The 22929-nt window shown below is 51.9% G+C and overlaps 1 protein-coding gene across 2 annotated transcripts; it reads right to left on the reverse strand.

Moving 5' to 3' along the window:
• Positions 1-267: 267 nt before the first annotated feature.
• On the reverse strand, positions 268-22929 carry PPP1R26 (protein phosphatase 1 regulatory subunit 26). 2 transcript variants are annotated; one of them, XR_006391258.1, is made up of 4 exons: positions 22800-22929; positions 15109-19165; positions 9175-9179; positions 268-278 (listed from the first exon to the last, which is right to left on the reverse strand). XR_006391258.1 is itself a non-coding variant. In XM_044306521.1 (2 exons), the coding sequence occupies exon 2, from the start codon at positions 19117-19119 to the stop codon at positions 15154-15156; it is 3966 nt and encodes a 1321-aa protein (XP_044162456.1). In that variant the 5' UTR covers positions 19120-19165; positions 22800-22929; the 3' UTR covers positions 14102-15153. The 2 variants fall into 2 exon arrangements, 1 of the variants encoding a protein (XP_044162456.1); XM_044306521.1 differs by lacking the exons at positions 268-278; positions 9175-9179 and having other exon boundaries at positions 14102-19165.

Genomic DNA, 22929 nt, shown 5'->3' on the forward strand with positions numbered 1-22929 from the left:
CGTCCCTACGGTGAGTCTACCAACTTGTTTCAATTCTTTAAAGGCTTGTGTAGGGGGCAGACTACGTCTTTTTTTCTCCAGCCTGGTCCCGTATCACCTCAGACCAATGGGTCCTGTCCACGGTCAGGGGTTTCCATATCGAGCTGACGTCCTCCCCACTATCCATCCCACCTCCACACCCGGCAATACTCTCAGCGGAAAACCGCATACTGGTCGACTCAGAACTGTCGGATCTTGTCCGCAAAGGGGCCATAGAACCGGCTCCAATGTCCCCTGGCCTGATAATCAGCAATATTTTTCTAGTGGCAAAAAAGGGGGGCCAACTTCGGCCTGTTATTAATTTACGCGCCCTCAACGCGTTTGTCAGATACCGCCAATTCAAAATGGAGGGCATCCATCTCCTTCGGGACCTCCTACAGGTGGGCGATTGGATGGTCAAGCTGGACTTGAAGGACGCTTATCTTACTGTCCCAGTAGAGGACGCGTCCAGGAACCTTCTCTGTTTCTCTTGGCAGGACAGGATTTGGCGGTTCACGTGCCTCCCATTCGGCCTCTCTTCGGCTCCCTGGTGTTTCACCAAGCTGATGCGTCCAGCTATGGCGTGGCTACGCAGTCGTGGAGTTCGTCTCATCGTATATCTGGACGAGATTCTGGTCATGGCCCAGAATCGGTCAGTATTGCTGAATCATCTTCGCTGGACCATGGATCTTTTGTCGGATCTGGGTTTCCTCCTCAATCAGGAGAAATCTTGCCTCACCCCGTCTCGCGAGATGGAATTCTTGGGGTTTCTGGTGGATTCCACGGCAGGGACGCTCAGCCTACCTCCGGCCAAGGTTCGGTCCATACGGAAGGAGTTGTGCAAAGCCAGGTCATCTTCCAAGAATCTTTTACGCCAACTAGCCAGGATCATAGGTCTGCTGGCCTCATCTATCCAGGCGGTTTTCCCAGCCCCGCTCCACTACCGGGCTCTGCAGCGCCTGAAGATTTCCCACCTACGGGCGGGAGCTTCCTATGCGGATTGGATCTCGCTGGACGAGGAGACCAAGGAGGAACTATCCTGGTGGATCCACAATTTGCAAGCTTGGAACGGCAAGGCGATTCTCGGCCATCGTCCGGATTTCGTGGTGGATTCAGATGCCAGCCTGTCGGGCTGGGGAGCTCACTGCGAGGGGATCACGACTGGAGGCGGTTGGTCAGAGGCCGGATTCCATATCAATGCGCTGGAACTGTTGGCTGGATCATTTGCGATCAAGAGCTTCACGAGAGACACGGCCAGATCCTGCATCCAACTACGCATGGACAATGTGTCAGCGGTGAGGTACATCAACGGCATGGGCGGAACCCGTTCCACCATCTTGTCTCGTTTGGCGAAGGATTTCTGGGACTACTGTCTAGACAAGGAGTTGATTGTTTTGGCGGAATATCTCCCTGGCGTCCAGAACATTCATGCGGATTGGAGTTCTCGGTATCTTTCCGATTCCAGCGACTGGCAGTTAGATCCAACGGTGTTCCGTTCCTTAATGTCAGTTTGGGGTCCTTGCTGCATCGACCTGTTTGCTTCCCGTCTCAACTCGCAACTACAACGTTTTTACAGCTGGCGCCCGGACCCGGAGGCCGAAGCGGTGGACGCGTTTCTGCAGGATTGGTCCAGAGATCTGCTTTACGCGTTTCCTCCATTCCAGCTGATCCCCAGGACCCTGATTCAAGTCCGCCCTTATTCGGCGGATCTGGTGCTGCTGGTCCCATTTTGGAACTCCCAGTCATGGTTTCCCCACCTCCTGGAGATGATGATAGAGATCCCGTACCTGCTCCCGACATCTCAGACTCTCCTCCGAGATCCGAATCACCAACTACATCCTCTTCTCCTAGACGGATCCCTGCGCCTGCTGGCATGTCGGATTTCAGGGGACCCTGGGAGGTCCCAGGAGTTTCGGGAACAGCTAGAGTCCTTTTGGAAAATGCATGGGCCCCAGGCACCAGAAGATCTTACAGATCAGCCTGGGGATCTTGGGCTCACTGGTGCGTGGCTAGGGACTTGGATCCCGTATCGGCACCTGTGACGGAGATCTTACATTTCCTATCCTCTTTGTTTGACCAGGGCAAGGCTTATCGCACAATCAGCCTGTTCAGGTCGGCTATTTCTGCCTCTCATCAGGGGTTTGATGGTACTCCTGCGGGACAACATCCTTTAGTATGTCGTCTCCTGCGCGGTTCTCGGATGTCTCGTCCTCCTAGGCCTAGATTTTCTGCCACTTGGGATGTGTCTTGTGTTCTTTCCTTTTTATCTTCTTGGCCTCAGAATGCGGACCTTTCCCTTCGGCAACTGTCGGCGAAGCTCGTCACTCTCTTTTGTCTGATTTCCTGCAAGCGGGTTTCAGACGTCCGGGCTTTGGACTATGATGCACGCTCGTACACCCCGGAGGGGGTCTCTTTTGACATCTCTAGGAGGACTAAGAACCACATACGTTCGTCGCTTATCCTGCTTTCCCGGCTTCACCTTCACTTTGCCCAGTGGCGTGCCTCAAGGAGTATGAGGCTCGCACTTCTCTTCATCGGTCACGTGAGTTCCCACAGCTTTTCCTTTTGACCATTCGTCCTTTTGCCCCGGTGACCACTCCCACGCTGGCTAGGTGGATGAAGTGGATCATGGAACTTGCGGGCGTAGACACTTCTATTTTTTCGTCGCATTCCGCTAGGGGGGCATCTGCTACCTCTTTGGCAGTTTCTGGCGCCAGACTGGAGGACATTTTGAAATTGGTGGACTGGTCCAGAGTATCCACGTTCAGAGAATTTTACTTTCGGCCAGGTCCTCACGTTTTCTCGTCAATTATTGAGAATTTGTCTTAACTTTGAACTTGCAATACGAGCCTCCGGGTCTTGTAATAAAATCAGGTGATTTTCCTATTTCATGACGTAAAGTCATGATTTTATTAAAGACACGGAGGCGAGTATTGCCCACCCTATGTGTTCCCTCCCTATGTGGGTTTAAAATAGGAATGATTTTGATTGTGTTTAATTTGCATATTGTTTAACTCTATGAGTTTTTTCCTGAGTAGGTTTGTCGCAACCATTTGTTTGTGAATACGATGCACCAATTTGCTTCTATCATGGCTCTGTTTTTCGCCTTTTTTTTCAGGTTGAGATCGGCCTATTCAGTGGGATCCTTTGGTCTACGTCCTTGTTCGGGGGGTCGGCAGTTTGGTTCCAGCCGATCATGTGATGTGGACGGCTTCAGGAGGTTCTTCAGCGTTGTTCCAGTTCGCTTCCGGATGGATGGCGCTTTTGTTCCCAGGCTGTTCCGGTTCCTGGTTGGCGGTTCAGTTGGACTTTTCAGTTTGGACTTACAAAGAAAGAGGAGGTTTTGCAGGCGGTGTGGCCTGTTATAGGGGGACTATGGGGAGGGGCTGATCACATGTTTCAATATTTTTCCTTTTTTTTTCTTTGCTGCTATTGGTCAGAGTAAAGAAGGAGATAGCAATACTCGCCTCCGTGTCTTTAATAAAATCATGACTTTACGTCATGAAATAGGAAAATCACCCAATTCTGCAGCTCCCGCCTCCTGTTCAATTTGAATGAATAAATTAACATCATTGGTGGCGCAGTGGCCACAGCCCCTCCCCTTCTCTTCTCATCTGTCTCTTCATTGGCGGCGGCATCACAGGGGGGGGGGTGGGGGGGGGGGGAGACGCTGCTTCCTTCTCGCCTGTGCTGCTGATGGAACACGGAGAGCACTGAGAGCAGAGCGATCCTTGTTCCCAATACGCTATCGGAATATCGGCAAAATAGATGTCGATACCGATAACGGTCAAAATCCTGAATATCGGTATCGATAATATCGGTAAAACCGATAATCGGTCGATCAAATATATGTCTCTAAAGTCTTGCAAATTGTCGCATCCAGAGTTGATACACTTTCATGCTCGACAAATGGGTGGGGCTTAGTACGAAAGGTGGGACTTCAAAAGAAAGGGGGCGGGGCCTACGATCTACCATTTTGCACCACAATCTGTTTTAAAGTAAGGCAACGAATAGTTAATGAATAGTGAGACGTGTGTCTGTCCCTTCACCAGATTTATCATCCAGAAGGGCTAAATTTATGCCATCTATAGGATTAGTAAATCTGGAGCAGGTCTAGAGGCTGGGCTAAGCTTACACCGTCTATAGGAATAGTAAATCTGGAGCAGGTCTAGAGGCCGGGCTAAGCTTACACCATCTATAGGATTAGCAAATCTGGAGCAGGTCTAGAGGCCGGGCTAAGCTTACACTGTCTATAGGATTAGTAATTCTGGAGCAGGTCTAGAGGCCGGGCTAAGCTTACACCGTCTATAGGAATAGTAAATCTGGAGCAGGTCTAGAGGCCGGGCTAAGCTTACATCGTCTATAGGATTAGAAAATCTGGAGCAGGTCTAGAGGCCGGGCTAAGCTTACACCGTCTATAGGAATAGTAAATCTGGAGCAGGTCTAGAGGCCGGGCTAAGCTTACACCATCTATAGGATTAGCAAATCTGGAGCAGGTCTAGAGGCCGGGCTAAGCTTACACCGTCTATAGGAATAGTAAATCTGGAGCAGGTCTAGAGGCCGGGCTAAGCTTACACCGTCTATAGGAATAGTAAATCTGGAGCAGGTCTAGAGGCCGGGCTAAGCTTACATCGTCTATAGGAATAGTAAATCTGGAGCAGGTCTAGAGGCCGGGCTAAGCTTACACCATCTATAGGATTAGCAAATCTGGAGCAGGTCTAGAGGCCGGGCTAAGCTTACACCGTCTATAGGAATAGTAAATCTGGAGCAGGTCTAGAGGCCGGGCTAAGCTTACACCGTCTATAGGAATAGTAAATCTGGAGCAGGTCTAGAGGCCGGGCTAAGCTTACATCGTCTATAGGAATAGTAAATCTGGAGCAGGTCTAGAGGCCGGGCTAAGCTTACACCATCTATAGGATTAGCAAATCTGGAGCAGGTCTAGAGGCCGGGCTAAGCTTACACCGTCTATAGGAATAGTAAATCTGGAGCAGGTCTAGAGGCCGGGCTAAGCTTACACCGTCTATAGGAATAGTAAATCTGGAGCAGGTCTAGAGGCCGGGCTAAGCTTACATCGTCTATAGGATTAGTAAATCTGGAGCAGGTCTAGAGGCCGGGCTAAGCTTACACCGTCTATAGGAATAGTAAATCTGGAGCAGGTCTAGAGGCCGGGCTAAGCTTACACCGTCTATAGGAATAGTAAATCTGGAGCAGGTCTAGAGGCCGGGCTAAGCTTACATCGTCTATAGGATTAGTAAATCTGGAGCAGGTCTAGAGGCCGGGCTAAGCTTACACCGTCTATAGGATTAGTAAATCTGGAGCAGGTCTAGAGGCCGGGCTTAGCTTACACCGTCTATAGGAATAGTAAATCTGGAGCAGGTCTAGAGGCCGGGCTAAGCTTACACCGTCTATAGGAATAGTAAATCTGGAGCAGGTCTAGAGGCCTAACTAAGCTTACACCGTCTATAGGAATAGTAATTCTGGAGCAGGTCTGGAGGCCGGGCTAAGCTTACACCGTCTATAGGAATAGTAAATCTGGAGCAGGTCTAGAGGCCTAACTAAGCTTACACCGTCTATAGGATTAGTAAATCTGGAGCAGGTCTAGAGGCAGGGCTAAGCTTACACCATCTATAGGATTAGTAATTCTGGAGCAGGTCTAGAGGCCGGGCTAAGCTTACACCGTCTATAGGATTAGTAAATCTGGAGCTGGTCTAGAGGCCGGGCTAAGCTTACACCGTCTATAGGATTAGTAAATCTGGAGCAGGTCTAGAGGCTGGGCTAAGCTTGCACCATCTATAGGATTAGTAATTCTGGAGCAGGTCTAGAGGCTGGGCTAAGCTTGCACCATCTATAGGATTAGTAATTCTGGAGCAGGTCTGGAGGCCGGGCTAAGCTTACACCATCTATAGGATTAGTAAAATCTGGAGCAGGTCTAGAGGCCTAACTAAGCTTACACCGTCTATAGGATTAGTAATTCTGGAGCAGGTCTGGAGGCCGGGCTAAGCTTACACCATCTATAGGATTAGTAAAATCTGGAGCAGGTCTAGAGGCCTAACTAAGCTTACACCGTCTAAAGGATTAGTAATTCTGGAGCAGGTCTGGAGGCCGGGCTAAGCTTACACCGTCTATAGGATTAGTAAATCTGGAGCAGGTCTAGAGGCCGAGCTAAGCTTACACCGTCTATAGAATTAGTAAATCTGGAGCAGGTCTAGAGGCCGGACTAAGCGTACACCATCTATAGGATTAGTAAATATGGAGCAGGTCTGGAGGCAGGGCTAAGCTTACACCATCTATAGGATTAGTAAATCTGGAGCAGGTCTAGAGGCCTAACTAAGCTTACACCATCTATAGGATTAGTAAATCTGGAGCAGGTCTAGAGGCCGGGCTAAGCTTACACCATCTATAGGATTAGTAAATCTGGAGCAGGTCTGGAGGCCTAACTAAGCTTACACCGTCTATAGGAATAGTAAATCTGGAGCAGGTCAATAGGCCGGGCTAAGCTTACACCATCTATAGCAGGGGTGCCCAACCTTTGCTGGTTGGGGGCCACATTGTCAGCCTGAACCAATTCCAAGGGCCGAAAATAAAACTTAAAGGAGTTATTACCAACTGAAATACTGTATTTTTGGCATATTAAACATACAGTATATATCATTAATGTCTGGTTACACTTCTAGTACTCCCATCTAATGGGAAAATACATGAAAGATACATGTGAGCAGACACTAGACATAGGCATACAAATCTGTTACAGGATGGTTGGGGGCCGCAAAGAATGGTATCGAGGGCCGCATGTGGCCCCCGGGCCGCAGGTTGTGCACCCCTGATCTATAGGATTAGTAAATATGGAGCAGGTCTGGAGGCCGGACTAAGCTTACACCATCTATAGGATTAGTAAATCTGGAGCAGGTCTAGAGGCCGGGCTAAGCTTACACCATCTATAGGATTATTTATTCTGGAGCAGATCTAGAGGCCGAGCTAAGCTTACACCATCTATAGGATTATTTATTCTGGAGCAGATCTAGAGGCCGGGCTAAGCTTACACCATCTATAGGATTAGTAAATCTGGAGCAGGTCTGGAGGCCGAGCTAAGCTTACACCATCTATAGGATTAGTAAATATGGAGCAGGTCTGGAGGTCGGGCTAAGCTTACACCATCTATAGGATTAGGAAATCTGGAGCAGGTCTAGAGGCTGGGCTAAGCTTGCACCATCTATAGGATTAGTAATTCTGGAGCAGGTCTAGAGGCTGGGCTAAGCTTACACCATCTATAGGATTAGTAAATCTGGAGCAGGTCTAGAGGCTAGGCTAAGCTTACACCGTCTATAGGATTAGTAAATCTAGAGCTGTTCTAGAGGCCGGGCTAAGCTTACACCATCTATAGGATTAATAAATCTGGAGCAGGTCTAGAGGCCGGGCTAAGCTTACACCATCTATAGGATTATTTATTCTGGAGCAGATCTAGAGGCCGAGCTAAGCTTACACCATCTATAGGATTAGTAAATCTGGAGCAGGTCTGGAGGCCGAGCTAAGCTTACACCATCTATAGGATTAGTAAATATGGAGCAGGTCTGGAGGTCGGGCTAAGCTTACACCATCTATAGGATTAGGAAATCTGGAGCAGGTCTAGAGGCTGGGCTAAGCTTGCACCATCTATAGGATTAGTAATTCTGGAGCAGGTCTAGAGGCTGGGCTAAGCTTACACCGTCTATAGGATTAGTAAACGTGGTCCAGATTCATTCAGGTTACTGACAAAATGTAGTCAATCCTGAAAATTTACGACTCCAGGCAAGTAAATTGCCCACCATATGGGTATGTCCACACATGGCAGCCACTCCGCTGATGTAGATTTACATGTGGCACATCCGCAGCGTGGTACAGTACCAGCAGTGACCCTCATCCACGCGCTGTGTAATGAATCAGTGGCATAAATTCACCTGCGTAACGTAAATCGGCAGTAGGTCAGTTTACACCGCGGTTCTCCTCCTCCGCAGGTTTAGGCCTTTGCAGTGGAGGACGACATCCACAGAGGTTTCCGCACAGGACTTCCCACCGTATTGTTTGTGTGGACGCACCCTCTGGGTGGCTTCATCATTGTTCTATCACCGCTTTATGCAAACTTTGGCAGAAGTCTCATTTTGAACCAAAATTCCTCTTTTTCAACACCCTTATCATTTCAACATAAAAGTGACCTCCACAGGGCAACACATTTAAAGAGGACCGGTCATCAGAATCAGCCCTATTAGGGTTGTTTCACATGCTCCGTGTGTGAGCATGACCCTCTGTCCTGGACACTGCTGGCCTTGCAGGATACCACGGCATTATACTGATTTATACTGCTGTGTGTCTCTGCAGGACCACAGTAATATAAAGCTGCCACCAGGATGCTGCAGCATGGCAGAGACACACAGCAGTAATGTCATGGCAGAGACACACAGCATTAATGTCATGGCAGAGACACACAGCAGTAAGGTCATGGCAGAGACACACAGCATTAATGTCATGGCAGAGACACACAGCATTAATGTCATGGCAGAGACACACAGCATTAATGTCATGGCAGAGACACACAGCATTAATGTCATGGCAGAGACACACAGCATTAGAAGTCAGGAAGTCCAAATTTGCATGAGAAATTAAACTATTTTTCTTTGAAACAGTAAAATAGATTTCGCCATTTAGGCATCATTTGAACCAGCAGGATCAACCCTAGCAGTGTGCCCGATTTACTGGGGCACCAGACAGAAGACTTCCCATCAGGTTTCGCTCCATTTTGTAAAAAGCTTCAACGTCTCACATTTTGGGACCTGGGAGAAAAACTTCAGCTCTTTAAGAGTTAAAGAAGCGGCCACTTTTTTTTTTTTTTCTTTAATGGAGTGGATCCTACGGTGATTCAGTGGAGGAGAGGGGATGACGCGGCCCTCCATCTGCAGCCAGTCTACGTACAGACGCGCCGTCCGGCGAGCGGATAAGGGGGTTGCTGTGTCTTCAGCTCAGCCCAAAGTTATACAAAATGTGGGAATAAGCAGAAACCCAGAAGGTATCAGGACTCCGGGACCGGACTCTTCGTCCGCGCCGCTCCCGCTATTCTGACCTTTCTATTGAGGAAGTAAGAAATTTACAGAGCGGTGTCCGTATTCTGCAGACTGACATATGGACTGGGCCTTAGACCAGTGGTTCTCAACCTTTCTAAAGCCGTGACCCCTTAATACAGTTCCTCATGTTGTGGTGACCCCCAACCAGTACATCCTTGCTACGTCATAACTAATTCTGCTACTGTAATGTAAATATCTGATATGCAGGATGTGTGCCAGTCTATTACAGGGTGTTAGGTAGTTCTGTGGAGGGCGCCGTGTTGTGGGGGATCTGTGTTGGGGGCGCCGTGTTGTGGGGGATCTGTGGAGGACACTGTTATGGGGGATCTGTGGAGGACACTGTTATGGGGGATCTGTGGAGGACACTGTTATGGGGGATCTGTGGAGGACACTGTTATGGGGGATCTGTGGAGGACACTGTTATGGGGGATCTGTGGAGGACACTGTTATGGGGGATCTGTGGAAGACACTGTTATGGGGGATCTGTGGAAGACACTGTTATGGGGGATTTGTGGAAGACACTGTTATGGGGGATCTGTGGAAGACACTGTTATGGGGGATCTGTGGAAGACACTGTTATGGGGGATCTGTGGATGACACTGTTATGGGGGATCTGTGGAAGACACTGTTATGGGGGATCTGTGGAGGACGCTGTTATGGGGGATCTGTGGATGGCGCTGTTATGGGGTGGATCTGTGGAGGACGCTGTTATGGGGTGGATCTGTGGAGGACGCTGTTATGGGGGGGATGTGTGCTATGACACATAGGGCCATGAGGGGGGCCAGCATAAGACATATAGCATCTTATGCTGGTCCCCCTCATGACCCTATGTGTCCCCTCATGTGTCCTAAACTGCGCACATAACTGTCTTTGCGTGTAAAGTGTGTTACTCCTGTGTGAAACAATCTCTCTATTTGTAGCGTTATACTACCCTACCTCGTGAGATTTCCCTACCTCCTGACTTCCTGTCGCACCGCTAATGACGTGAGGAGGCGTTCCTGAGTTTTGACGATCGGCGCATGCGCAAACCGACAGTTTATGGAAAATCTCAGCGGAGTTCAGCTTTACACGGGACACTGCGCATGTGCAGGAGAGCCTTAGTAGGGAAATATTACGGCCCAGTGCGCAAGCGCGGCTAACTCCGGCCGGCACATGCGCAGTGTCCCGGTGTGAAGCTAAACTCCGCTGAGTTTTCCATAAACTGTCGGTTTGCGCATGCGCAGATCGTCAAACTCAGGAAAGCCTCCTCACGTCATTAGCAGTGCGACAGGAAGTCAGGAGGTAGGGAAATCTCACGAAGTAGGGTAATGTAACGTTACAATCGTGCAGCCCTAATAGGAAGCCTCAGGCGACCCCCCGGAAAGGGCCGATCGACCCCCAGGTTGAGAACCGCTGCCTTATACGGACTGGCTTAAATTTTAAAAAAAGTGACCACCCTTTTATCACTTAAAGGGGTATTCCAGTTATGCCCCTTTAAAGCAAATCCACAGCAGGAAATTCACCATGACACTGGGCCCCGTACCTTAGCGATCCATTGATCCTTTATAATCCGTATGCAAATGAGCAGTCGCAGCGTAGTCTTAGGCACCGCCCTCAGTGCACTTAAAGGGGTTTTCTGTGACCCCAATCGAGCAGCTGTTTTAGAAGGCATGGTCCTCCCGTGAGCGCCGCTATCGCGCTCAGCCCCATTCACTTCTATGGAGCTATTGTGAGCGCCGATGCCTTCTCAAACAGCTGATTGTTGGGGGTCCCGGGTGTCAGACCCCACCCATCAGATACTGATGAGCCAGCCCGAGGACAGGTCGTCAGTATAAAAACCTCAGCAAACCCCTTTAACTGCTCATTTGCATATGGACTAATCTCCAGAATTAGGGTCCATTCACACGTCCGTAGTGTACTGCGGATCCGCAACACCCCCAGCCGGCGCCCCCTATAGAAATGCCTATTCTTGTCCACAGCTGCGGACAAGAATAGGACACGTTCTATCCTTTGGGGAGCTGCGGACCGGAAGATCGGGGCTGCGCTCCGCAAATGCAGACAGCACACTGTGTGCTGTCCGCATCCATTCCATCCCCATAGAGAATAAATGGGTCGCACCCGTTCCGCAAAATTGCAGACCCATTCGCGGATGTGTGAATGGAGCCTTAAGTGAACCCTCATTCACCCGTCGGCGGTCTCCACGGACAGCACGTCCCCATTCATTTTAGGCCTCTTCCACAAAACCGTAAGGCTTTTTCAGTGTTTTGCGGTCCGTTTTTCACGGATCTGTTGTTCCGTTTTTTGTTTCCGTATGGCATATACAGTATACAGTAATTACATAGAAATCATTGGGCTGGGCATTAAGTTTTCAATAGATGGTTCCGCAAAAACGGAACGGATACGTTAGTCATACGGATGCATTTCCGTATGTGTTCCGTCTTTTTAAGCGGACAAATAATAGGACATTATTTGTGGGCAATAATAGGACATGTTCTATCATTTAACGGAATGGGAAAACGGAAATGGAATGCATATGGAGTACATTCTGTTTTTTTTTGCGGAACCATCTAAATTAATGGTTCTATATACGGACCGTATATAGAACGCAAAAAACTGCCCATAAATGAAAAAAAAAAAAAAACGGTTGTGTGAAAGAGGCCTTAATGTGTGTATTCACACATCAGTGTCTTAGTACCGTCCGTTTTTGTTTATTGCTCTATTTTGTCCGTCGCGTCCATGGACGCCATCCGTGTTTCATGGATCATTAGGAAGGGATGCCTTGAAAATGATTTTACAGCTGTTTGGTGAAACACGGATGACACACGGACCCAACATGGAGGCATCACTGACCGCTAAGCTCTCCAGGACGCTGCGCCCGGTGGATGTAATTTCCTGCTCCCAGATTTCCTCTTAAAGGAACACACTTCCTGCGTCATCATCTGTACGGCGCCGACCCCGGAGGAGGCATCCTGCGCATGCTTTGTCTACTCCTGCTCCGTGTCTGATTGCCTCAGCAGGAGTCTGCACATTCTGCGCATGCGCTAAGCTCCCTCCTTGATCACTGTGTTTTCACACAGCTGCAGAATGATCAATGAGAGTGCGCTGGACGCAGCCTAGATAGCACATGCGCAGAACACTTCAGCAGGAGTCTGCACAATCAGACATGGGAAGAAGTGGAGCAGGAGTAGACGAAGCATGCGCAGGACGCCTCCTCCAGCATCTACACAGTGATGACGCAGGAAGGGACAGGAGAAAGCGGGATGAAATATACTGAGCATGTGCAAGACACAGGCAGAGAGTCTGCGCAGTATAATGAAGGACTGGCGCGTGCAATGCCAAGTGCACGGGCGAGTGAAGCTAGCCATCCACTATGTGACGTCGTGGCATGCGCAGCCACTGTTTCTAGCTGGGGATGGGACCAAACAGGCAAAAGGTCATTTATACAATAGAAACATTAAATAACATACAGCAAGGACACAAAATGGCCAACCCCTTTACGTCTTATTCTCCAGTCACATCCAGAGCTGCATTCACAAATCTGCTACTTTCTTCTTGGCATGTACAGGACAGACTGTTACCTGGTGCTTGCTGGGAGGTGAAGAGTTTCCACCATGCAATGTAGAAAAGAAATACATCTTCCCCAACTTCAACACGTGCTGGAGAGCGAAGGGTTATCACATCACCCGTCTGTAGCCTGGCATGAACCAGCTAGCCAGTGCTAGGGAACGCCATTGGGCAGACTGGGCTGTGAATGCAGCTTTAGATGTGATTAGAGTGATGACCAGATCCGCTCTAAAAACCTTGTTCACACAACACGTTTTAGGGTCCATTCACACGTCCGCAATTTCGTTCTGCATTTTGCGGAACTGAATTGCGGACCCATTCATTTCAATAGGGCAGCACGGATCCGCACTTCCGGGTCCGCAAAACACACATGGACGTGTGAATGGACCCTTAAAGGGAACCTGTCACCGGGATTTTGTGTATAGAGCTGAGGACATGGGTTGCTAGATGGCCGCTAGCACATCCGCAATATCCAGTCCCCATAGCTCTGTGTGCTTTTATTGTGTAAGAAAAACGATTTGATACATATGCAAATTAACCTGAGATGAGTCCTGTCCCTGACTCATCTCACGTACAGGACTCATCTCAGGGTAATTTGCATATCTATCAAATCGGTTTTTTTACACAATAAAAGCACACAGAGCTATGGGGACTGGATATTGCGGATGTGCTAGGGGCAATCTAGCAACCCATGTCCTCAGCTCTATACCCAAAATCCCGGTGACAGGTTCCCTTTAAGGAGTTCTTCAGTTTCCGCGCTTTTATTCTCCGGGGTGACGACTATAAGACACTTTAACCCATCGACTTCTCAGCTCAGAGATGGCGTCTGGACGAGGAAACACGTGCCGAAGAAAATGTCTCCGCGGCCGTTATGTGCAGGAGTGGTGACCTTTTGTGCACCGTCACCATCGCTGTGTGTGAACAAGGTCTTCACAAATCACACGACACTTCAGAGGGCAACCCCAACAGCCGGGCGCGGAAATGACAAGCGTCGGAGGCACAAAGCAGTGGAAGGTGGGCTAGGTGGCTGCTGGGGCTGCCTCCGGCAATGTGCAGAGTGACCTGCAGGTGGCGCTGTGGACAGGCCCTCATGTACGCAGACTGGCTATTTGTAGCTATTAGGGAGGAGCGAAGTTGGTGTGCGGTTCATGTTGTGGTATTTACTGAATTGTGTTACGGATTCCGTTATAATAGAAGTCTATGCCCAGCATAACGGATCCGTCCGGTTTACATTATGCTGGAGTCCTCTACAAGCAATCAGTCACGGAATTGCGTTATGGTCCGGGGTAACGACCACCACCCCAACCTTCGAAATTCACTCCTCCCTAGTAGCCATGTTTAAATGAGTGCACTCATGGGATGGGGGGCTCCAGGTGTTCAGCAGACAGCGCCACCTGCAGGCCAGAAAAACATGAAAAGTAGTGGAATAAAACTCTGCCTTCCATGAGGATAGGAAAGTCCACTTTATGTAAAAACACAGAACTGGAATAATAAAAGCGACACAATCTCCAGGAATCTGAACGCCAAGGCCGGTCGTGTTTCCGTGATTTCTTTTTTTTTCAAGTAAAAGAGAAAAGTCTTTACATCATTTACAAAATCTACAGAAAAGAACAGGGTGAGACAGAAGGCGAGACAGGGACCCTGCATAGGGAGCAGCTGAAGACCCCCCAAATTATTACAAAATAAAACGTTTAAAAAAGCAGCAAAGAAATCTAAATCCAAGAACATAAAGTGTAAAAAAAAAAAAAAAGTGCAAATAAATCCTTCAAGTGCCAAACGGGCTTAAAATCTACACGATGTTCAATGTAAAAACTCTAAAATTAGGCAGAAATAAGAATATTTACATTGTAGCAAGTTTCACATATGAATATTGTGGAATGTTCTCGGGATTTCCAGGATCTATGAGAGGGATATGGAGGACTAGAGGCCCCCACTACAGACGGACGCCCGGTGTGATAGCACGCCAGGACAGATACAAGGCACTAGCACCTACCATCATCGGACCTTTCCCACCCTGGAGTGTTATTACTGGACAGAGGCTGATATACCAGATCTGCATTATTCTGCAACCCCCAATATTGTCATGTAGCAGGGCTCCGCCGTCACCGCTGCCGGCAGACTCAGATTATTACATGTAGAGAAGAAAACCGGATAATGCAGCTCCCTGATCTAATCACCTACGTACCGCCAAAGGGAACACCACACTGCAAGACCCTATTGGTAATGTTGACGTATACCAGGGGTCAGCTGTTGTAAAAACTACAATTCCCAACATGACCCTTTCATTTGTGAGAACAGCAGAGCAAGTATGCATGCTGGGAGTTGTAGTTTCACACCAGCTGGATGCCGGAGGTTGCTGAACCCTGACGTATACAATCCTTCCTTCATATATTTAGGCAAAGAGTGGACGTCGGGTCGATGTGACCCAAGCAGCCTGGATTCATTTATGGGAGACTAGTCTTCTCTATATACAGTGGACCTATACAGGAGACTATGGTACTTACACCTGGTCTTTCTGCACCATACTAGCTCCTGCCTCTACATCGCCCGCTGCTCTGCCAGTAACGTTAGCGCTTTCTCCATCTAGCAGCCCTGACGGCGTCTGGTTTGCTCTTGCTTTGGTAATGAGGGTGGGGATCTCTCCTGCCTTGCCGGGGGTAACGACCATGGTCTCGCTGTTCTGGGTTTGCTGAAAGGAGAAGGGGGCAGTGCATGCTGATGCGCGAGGCGCTACCTGACCGGGACAGTACTGAATGCTCATTAAGTTCAGGCCGGCATCGTAGGTCGCCGTGTTTATGGGGAGACACAAAGAGGCCGAAGTTTCTTGCACCACCTTGGTGGTTACGACATACAGTGCGGGGCGGACCATGGGGGTGCCGAGAGAGAAGGCCGGGGCCTGGACAACCTTAGGCTGTTCTAAAATGAATGTTTTTTTCTGACAACTCCCCAGCGGTGCGATGGTCCCTGCAGGATTGTAGAAGTCGGTGGCCAGCCTGGCCGTCCCAGTCTTCCCCACGTTTAAGAGAAGCTGTTGTTCAGTTCCAGAAATGTATTTGAGACCGGCGACAAAGTTCCTCGAAATCGGGATGTTCCCTTGAGAACCATTAACACCAGTTTTCACAACTACTCTGTCGGGGGTGGCAGGAAGCATTTTCTCAGTCGGCCTCACAACCCTCTTCTGATCTACAATGCAGTCTCTCTTGACGATGACGCCATGTAAAGGAGTGGTCGCCGGAGCTATACCTGTAGGATGCTGCAACCTTGCTACAGGAGGTAAGTTGTCTTTATAACCATACAGGCGCTGTATGACAGCAGGCGGTGGGCCTGCATGGGTGGAGCGATCTTTCTCGCGGACTTTTTGGAGAATGGTCTCAGTCACGGAACTTGATAAGACACCAGGTTCCTTCTTTACAAGTGCAGGACTAACTGTGCAGGCTCTGGGTTCATTCCTTATGGGTGCAGGACTAACTGTGCAGGCTCCGGGTTCATTCCTTATGGGTGCAGGACTAACTGTGCAGGCTCCGGGTTCATTCCTTATGGGTGCAGGACTAACTGTGCAGGCTCCAGGTTCATTCCTTATGGGTGCAGGACTAACTGTAAAGGCTCCAGGTTCTAGCCTTACAGGTGAAAGAGTACTTGTGGAGGTTTTGGGTTCCTTCTTTATGGTTGCAAGACTAACTGTACAGGCTCCAGGTTGATTCCTTATAGGTGCAGGACTAACTATGCAGGCTCCAGGTTGATTCCGTATAGGTGCAGGACTAACTATGCAGGCTCTGGGTTCCTTCTTTATGAGTGCAGGACTAACTGTGCAGGCTCCAGGTTGATTCCGTAAAGGTGCAGGACTAACTGTGCAGGCTCCAGGTTGATTCCGTATAGGTGCAGGACTAACTGTGCAGGCTCCAGGTTGATTCCGTATAGGTGCAGGACTAACTGTGCAGGCTCCAGGTTGATTCCGTATAGGTGCAGGACTAACTGTGCAGGCTGCAGGTTGATTCCTTATAGGTGCTGGACTGCATGTGGAGGCTCTGGGGTCCTTCCTTATGGGTACAGGACTGCATGTGGAGGCTCTGGGGTCCTTCCTTATGGGTACAGGACTACTGATGCAGGCTGGAGCAGGCTCAGTCTTGATGACGGTCGGAGCGGTCACTGGAGCAGTTGTCTTTGGCGCTGCAGACAGTTCTGTAGACTCCCGTGCTCGCTCAGCCAGGAATTTCCTTATTTCTTGCTCTATGCTATCATCACTGTCCACGGAGCTGCTGTCCTGAGTATCAGGCAAGGCACTACTTATCTTTATGGACTTGTTGGAGGCACACGCTGGTTTAGACTCGACCGGTTTGCTAACATGAGACAACTCTGTATTTCCCACTGGGATCTTTTTCTCCTCTTTTAGTTTCAAGCTTGGCTTTGACCTCTTGAAGGAATTCTCTTTTAAATCACTGGAAATTACAAGGCAGCTTTCCACAAGGGGTCTGGGATTGCAATCCTTCTGCTCCGTTCCACCCACCGATTCCAACAGTCTAGTAGTGGTTTCTCCGAATCGGACCTTCTTCTTACACTGAGGTCTACCATCCTTTGGTCTCTTTTTGCATTTTCTTTTGGACCTCAGCAGGTCCTTTATAGCAGAGTCCAAGTCCTCATCACTGTCCAAGGAGCTACTCTTATCTCCGCTGCAGTTACCTCTCACTTTCATGGACTTTTTCCGTTTACCTGCACTTGCTCTTGGAGAAGACTCAAGACCTTCCATAGCCTGGATAATGTGATGCTTGGCATCCTCTGCTTGGCACTGAGGCCTAATGTCATCAGGAGAAGTCTCTGTACTTTTGCCCATCGAGTTCTGACTAAAGGGCACGACTGCGTTTACTGTGCAGCTATCACCATTCACAGAGTCTGTACCTTTCCCAGGAGAGCCCTTCAGTATACCCTTACTCGTCCCAGCAGCCTTGTTATTGGGAAGTGACGGCTGTTTTTGGGGTTCAGGCCTTTGCTCCTTTGGGGACTGCTTGGATGAGGTTGTACCAAGACTCTCAGCTTGAGCTTTAAGAGCCAAAAATGTTCTTATCTCTTGCTCTATGCTGTCATCGCTGTCAACCGCGCTGTCGCTGGAACATGGGGATGCAGCAGGAGCCGAGGGCTTGTCCTGCAACACTGGACAAGAACTTTCAGGTTGTGAAGGCAATATCGCCTTGGAGATGTCCAGTATGGCTTCCGCGCACATCAGCTCCGCTGCGGTCTCTGCCCTCCTTGTCGCTGCGAGCTCAGGTTTGTATTCCAGACTCTGCTCATCTCCAAAATGAAATGCCCTCTTACTGGTGACGTCTTGAGATGCAGCTGGTTTGACGTTAGGCAGCTTTCTCTTCCTGTAGTCTGCTGTCTTCTTCTGGGATTCAGGAGGAAAGCCCTTCATCTGGCAGTGACCAATGTCTAATATTGCGTCCCTTGTGCTTTTCCCATCTTTTTCCTGAGAGGTCCAGGGAGCGGAGCCAAGATTTCCTTCTAATCTACTTTTTTCCAACTGGAACTGTTGAATGGCTTCCTCAATCCCATCATCACTGCTGGAGTCGGAGAGCTCGATACACGGAGCGGGAGGAGGGGGCAGTGGTCTTAAGACGGTCAGCTTACCCGAGCCGGACACAGTCTTGAGGCGGACATTGGGTTTGAGAGTCTTAGAATGTAGACTGAGGCTTCCGGGGGCTGATTTCAATGTCGGCACCTTCATCCCTTGCTTGGAGCCTGGTTTCGGTTTCGGTTTGGCCGCAGGGTGACTGGCTGCAGCTTTCTTACTGATGCTGGACTCGCTCACATTGTTCTGCAGCTTCTTCTCAATCAGAAACTGCTCAATTTCCTCCTTGATACTTTGCTCAAAGGAGTCATCGCTCCCCACGCTGTCTGGTGAGGAGCATCGGGACAGGTCCTGCACAGGGAAGGAATCACACATGTTAGGCGACGTCACCATTTTGATGGGAGACCTCCGGGCTGGGACATTAAACTGAGCGGCTTCCACCTTGGCGGCATCATTATTGGGAATGTTTGGGCTTTTGGGGGCAGCGCTGCCCCTATTCTTTAGGTATTCCTGTATAGCTTCTTCAATGTCTCTGTCTACAGAATCATCGCTGTCCGAGTCCAAAGCAAGAGCCTCGAAATCTGCGCCCTCCTCTTTAATGTCTTTGAACTGCGCCGGGACGACGAGCAAAGCCTTTTCTCTCACGTGGCCTTTGAAGAGGGAAGAAGCGGGGTTCAGTCCTCTGTCGATATGAATCTCCCCCTCTCTGTTCTTCTGCATAATCTGCTCATGTTCAAGGTTCACAGTCAGAGAAGACTCCTCGCTCTGTGGACTGTCTATAGCACCGTCAACATCTGAGGCGGCGACCTGAGGCAGGGATGTGGGGCCTCTACAGGGTGCGCTACAGCCAAACGGTGCCCACTGCGTCTGAAAAGCTGCCAGAGGACGGGCATTCAGAAGGAACATTCTAGCTGAAGGCGCGATGTCTGCAAAAGCAAACTCTCAGGAAGATCTAGGAAAGAAAGGAGAAGTCAAAGATCTTCACATGGCTCCCAAAATGCAAACCCGTGCACATTATAAAGACCCCAATACTATCACAGGGAAGAAGTCAGGGTGATGCCCTAATAGTCATACACCACACACCCACGTCCCCAGCAGGCAGCTCTGAAAAGGATCACATCATGTCGACGTACGATCCGAGTATCAGCCTGTATTATACTCCAAGTCTGCTGGTTGTTCCTCCAGCTGTTACAAAACTACAACTCCCAGCATGCCCGCACAGCCAAATGCTATCCAGGCATGCTGGGATTTGTAGTTTTGCAACAGCTGGAGGCACACTGGTTGGGAAACACTCCTCTAGTGTGACCTGCCGTGGACGACGGGCCCTCTAGTGTGACCTGCCGTGGACGACGGGCCCTCTAGTGTGACCTGCCGTGGACGACGGGCCCTCTAGTGTGACCTGCCGTGGACGACGGGCCCTCTAGTGTGACCTGCCGTGGACGACGGGCCCTCTAGTGTGACCTGCCGTGGACGACGGGCCCTCTAGTGTGACCTGCCGTGGACGACGGGCCCTCTAGTGTGACCTGCCGTGGACGACGGGCCCTCTAGTGTGACCTGCCGTGGACGACGGGCCCTCTAGTGTGACCTGCCGTGGACGACGGGCCCTCTAGTGTGACCTGCCGTGGACGACGGGCCCTCTAGTGTGACCTGCCGTGGACGACGGGCCCTCTAGTGTGACCTGCCGTGGACGACGGGCCCTCTAGTGTGACCTGCCGTGGACGACGGGCCCTCTAGTGTGACCTGCCGTGGACGACGGGCCCTCTAGTGTGACCTGCCGTGGACGACGGGCCCTCTAGTGTGACCTGCCGTGGACGACGGGCCCTCTAGTGTGACCTGCCGTGGACGACGGGCCCTCTAGTGTGACCTGCCGTGGACGACGGGCCCTCTAGTGTGACCTGCCGTGGACGACGGGCCCTCTAGTGTGACCTGCCGTGGACGACGGGCCCTCTAGTGTGACCTGCCGTGGACGACGGGCCCTCTAGTGTGACCTGCCGTGGACGACGGGCCCTCTAGTGTGACCTGCCGTGGACGACGGGCCCTCTAGTGTGACCTGCCGTGGACGACGGGCCCTCTAGTGCGACCTGCCGTGGACGACGGGCCCTCTAGTGCGACCTGCCGTGGACGACGGGCCCTCTAGTGTGACCTGCCGTGGACGACGGGCCCTCTAGTGTGACCTGCCGTGGACGACGGGCCCTCTAGTGTGACCTGCCGTGGACGACGGGCCCTCTAGTGTGACCTGCCGTGGACGACGGGCCCTCTAGTGTGACCTGCCGTGGACGACGGGCCCTCTAGTGTGACCTGCCGTGGACGACGGGCCCTCTAGTGTGACCTGCCGTGGACGACGGGCCCTCTAGTGTGACCTGCCGTGGACGACGGGCCCTCTAGTGTGACCTGCCGTGGACGACGGGCCCTCTAGTGTGACCTGCCGTGGACGACGGGCCCTCTAGTGTGACCTGCCGTGGACGACGGGCCCTCTAGTGTGACCTGCCGTGGACGACGGGCCCTCTAGTGTGACCTGCCGTGGACGACGGGCCCTCTAGTGTGACCTGCCGTGGACGACGGGCCCTCTAGTGTGACCTGCCGTGGACGACGGGCCCTCTAGTGTGACCTGCCGTGGACGACGGGCCCTCTAGTGTGACCTGCCGTGGACGACGGGCCCTCTAGTGTGACCTGCCGTGGACGACGGGCCCTCTAGTGTGACCTGCCGTGGACGACGGGCCCTCTAGTGTGACCTGCCGTGGACGACGGGCCCTCTAGTGTGACCTGCCGTGGACGACGGGCCCTCTAGTGTGACCTGCCGTGGACGACGGGCCCTCTAGTGTGACCTGCCGTGGACGACGGGCCCTCTAGTGTGACCTGCCGTGGACGACGGGCCCTCTAGTGTGACCTGCCGTGGACGACGGGCCCTCTAGTGTGACCTGCCGTGGACGACGGGCCCTCTAGTGTGACCTGCCGTGGACGACGGGCCCTCTAGTGTGACCTGCCGTGGACGACGGGCCCTCTAGTGTGACCTGCCGTGGACGACGGGCCCTGTAGTGTGACCTGCCGTGGACGACGGGCCCTGTAGTGTGACCTGCCGTGGACGACGGGCCCTGTAGTGTGACCTGCGGTGGACGACGGGCCCTGTAGTGTGACCTGCGGTGGACGACGGGCCCTGTAGTGTGACCTGCGGTGGACGACGGGCTCTGTAGTGTGACCTGCGGTGGACGACGGGCTCTGTAGTGTGACCTGCGGTGGACGACGGGCTCTGTAGTGTGACCTGCGGTGGACGACGGGCTCTGTAGTGTGACCTGCGGTGGACGACGGGCTCTGTAGTGTGACCTGCGGTGGACGACGGGCTCTGTAGTGTGACCTGCCGTGGACGACGGGCTCTGTAGTGTGACCTGCCGTGGACGACGGGCTCTGTAGTGTGACCTGCCGTGGACGACGGGCTCTGTAGTGTGACCTGCCGTGGATGACGGGCTCTGTAGTGTGACCTGCCGTGGATGACGGGCTCTGTAGTGTGACCTGCCGTGGATGACGGGCCCTGTAGTGTGACCTGCCGTGGATGACGGGCCCTGTAGTGTGACCTGCCGTGGATGACGGGCCCTGTAGTGTGACCTGCCGTGGATGACGGGCCCTGTAGTGTGACCTGCCGTGGATGACGGGCCCTGTAGTGTGACCTGCCGTGGATGACGGGCCCTGTAGTGTGACCTGCGGTGGATGACGGGCCCTGTAGTGTGACCTGCGGTGGATGACGGGCCCTGTAGTGTGACCTGCGGTGGATGACGGGCTCTGTAGTGTGACCTGCGGTGGATGACGGGCTCTGTAGTGTGACCTGCGGTGGATGACGGGCTCTGTAGTGTGACCTGCGGTGGATGACGGGCTCTGTAGTGTGACCTGCGGTGGATGACGGGCTCTGTAGTGTGACCTGCGGTGGATGACGGGCTCTGTAGTGTGACCTGCGGTGGATGACGGGCTCTGTAGTGTGACCTGCGGTGGATGATGGGCTCTGTAGTGTGACCTGCGGTGGATGATGGGCTCTGTAGTGTGACCTGCGGTGGATGATGGGTTCTGTAGTGTGACCTGCGGTGGATGATGGGCTCTGTAGTGTGACCTGCGGTGGATGATGGGCTCTGTAGTGTGACCTGCGGTGGATGATGGGCTCTGTAGTGTGACCTGCGGTGGATGATGGGCTCTGTAGTGTGACCTGCGGGGGATGAGGGGCTTTGTAGTGTGACCTGCGGTGGATGATGGGCTCTGTAGTGTGACCTGCGGTGGATGATGGGCTCTGTAGTGTGACCTGCGGTGGATGATGGGCTCTGTAGTGTGACCTGCGGTGGATGATGGGCTCTGTAGTGTGACCTGCGGTGGATGATGGGCTCTGTAGTGTGACCTGCGGCGGATGAGGGGCAGCGTGGTGCTCGGGCCCTGGTTGCGGCCTCCATCCGCCTGCAGCCAGCTTAGCCCCGCTCTTTTCTCCCCGCCCTCTCCTCCTCTCCAGCTCCCGGACCTCTGCTCCCAGCACTGGCTGCCTCAGCAGCTGCCGCCTCCCCCTGCCCTCCGCACCCAGGCCCGGCCGCCCCCTGCCCCGCGCCCTCACTCACCTCCCGGGCCGCCCCAGCCCTAGGACAGCACGGAGGAAGAGTTCTCTGCCCATCTCGGAGGATCCGCCACCACAGAAGCCGCCGGCAGACGAAGCCCGCACCTCCACAGACACAGCACCGCCAGCGGGAG

This window comes from Bufo gargarizans, chromosome 9, assembly GCF_014858855.1.
Source record: "Bufo gargarizans isolate SCDJY-AF-19 chromosome 9, ASM1485885v1, whole genome shotgun sequence".
Classification (NCBI taxonomy): domain Eukaryota; kingdom Metazoa; phylum Chordata; class Amphibia; order Anura; family Bufonidae; genus Bufo; species Bufo gargarizans.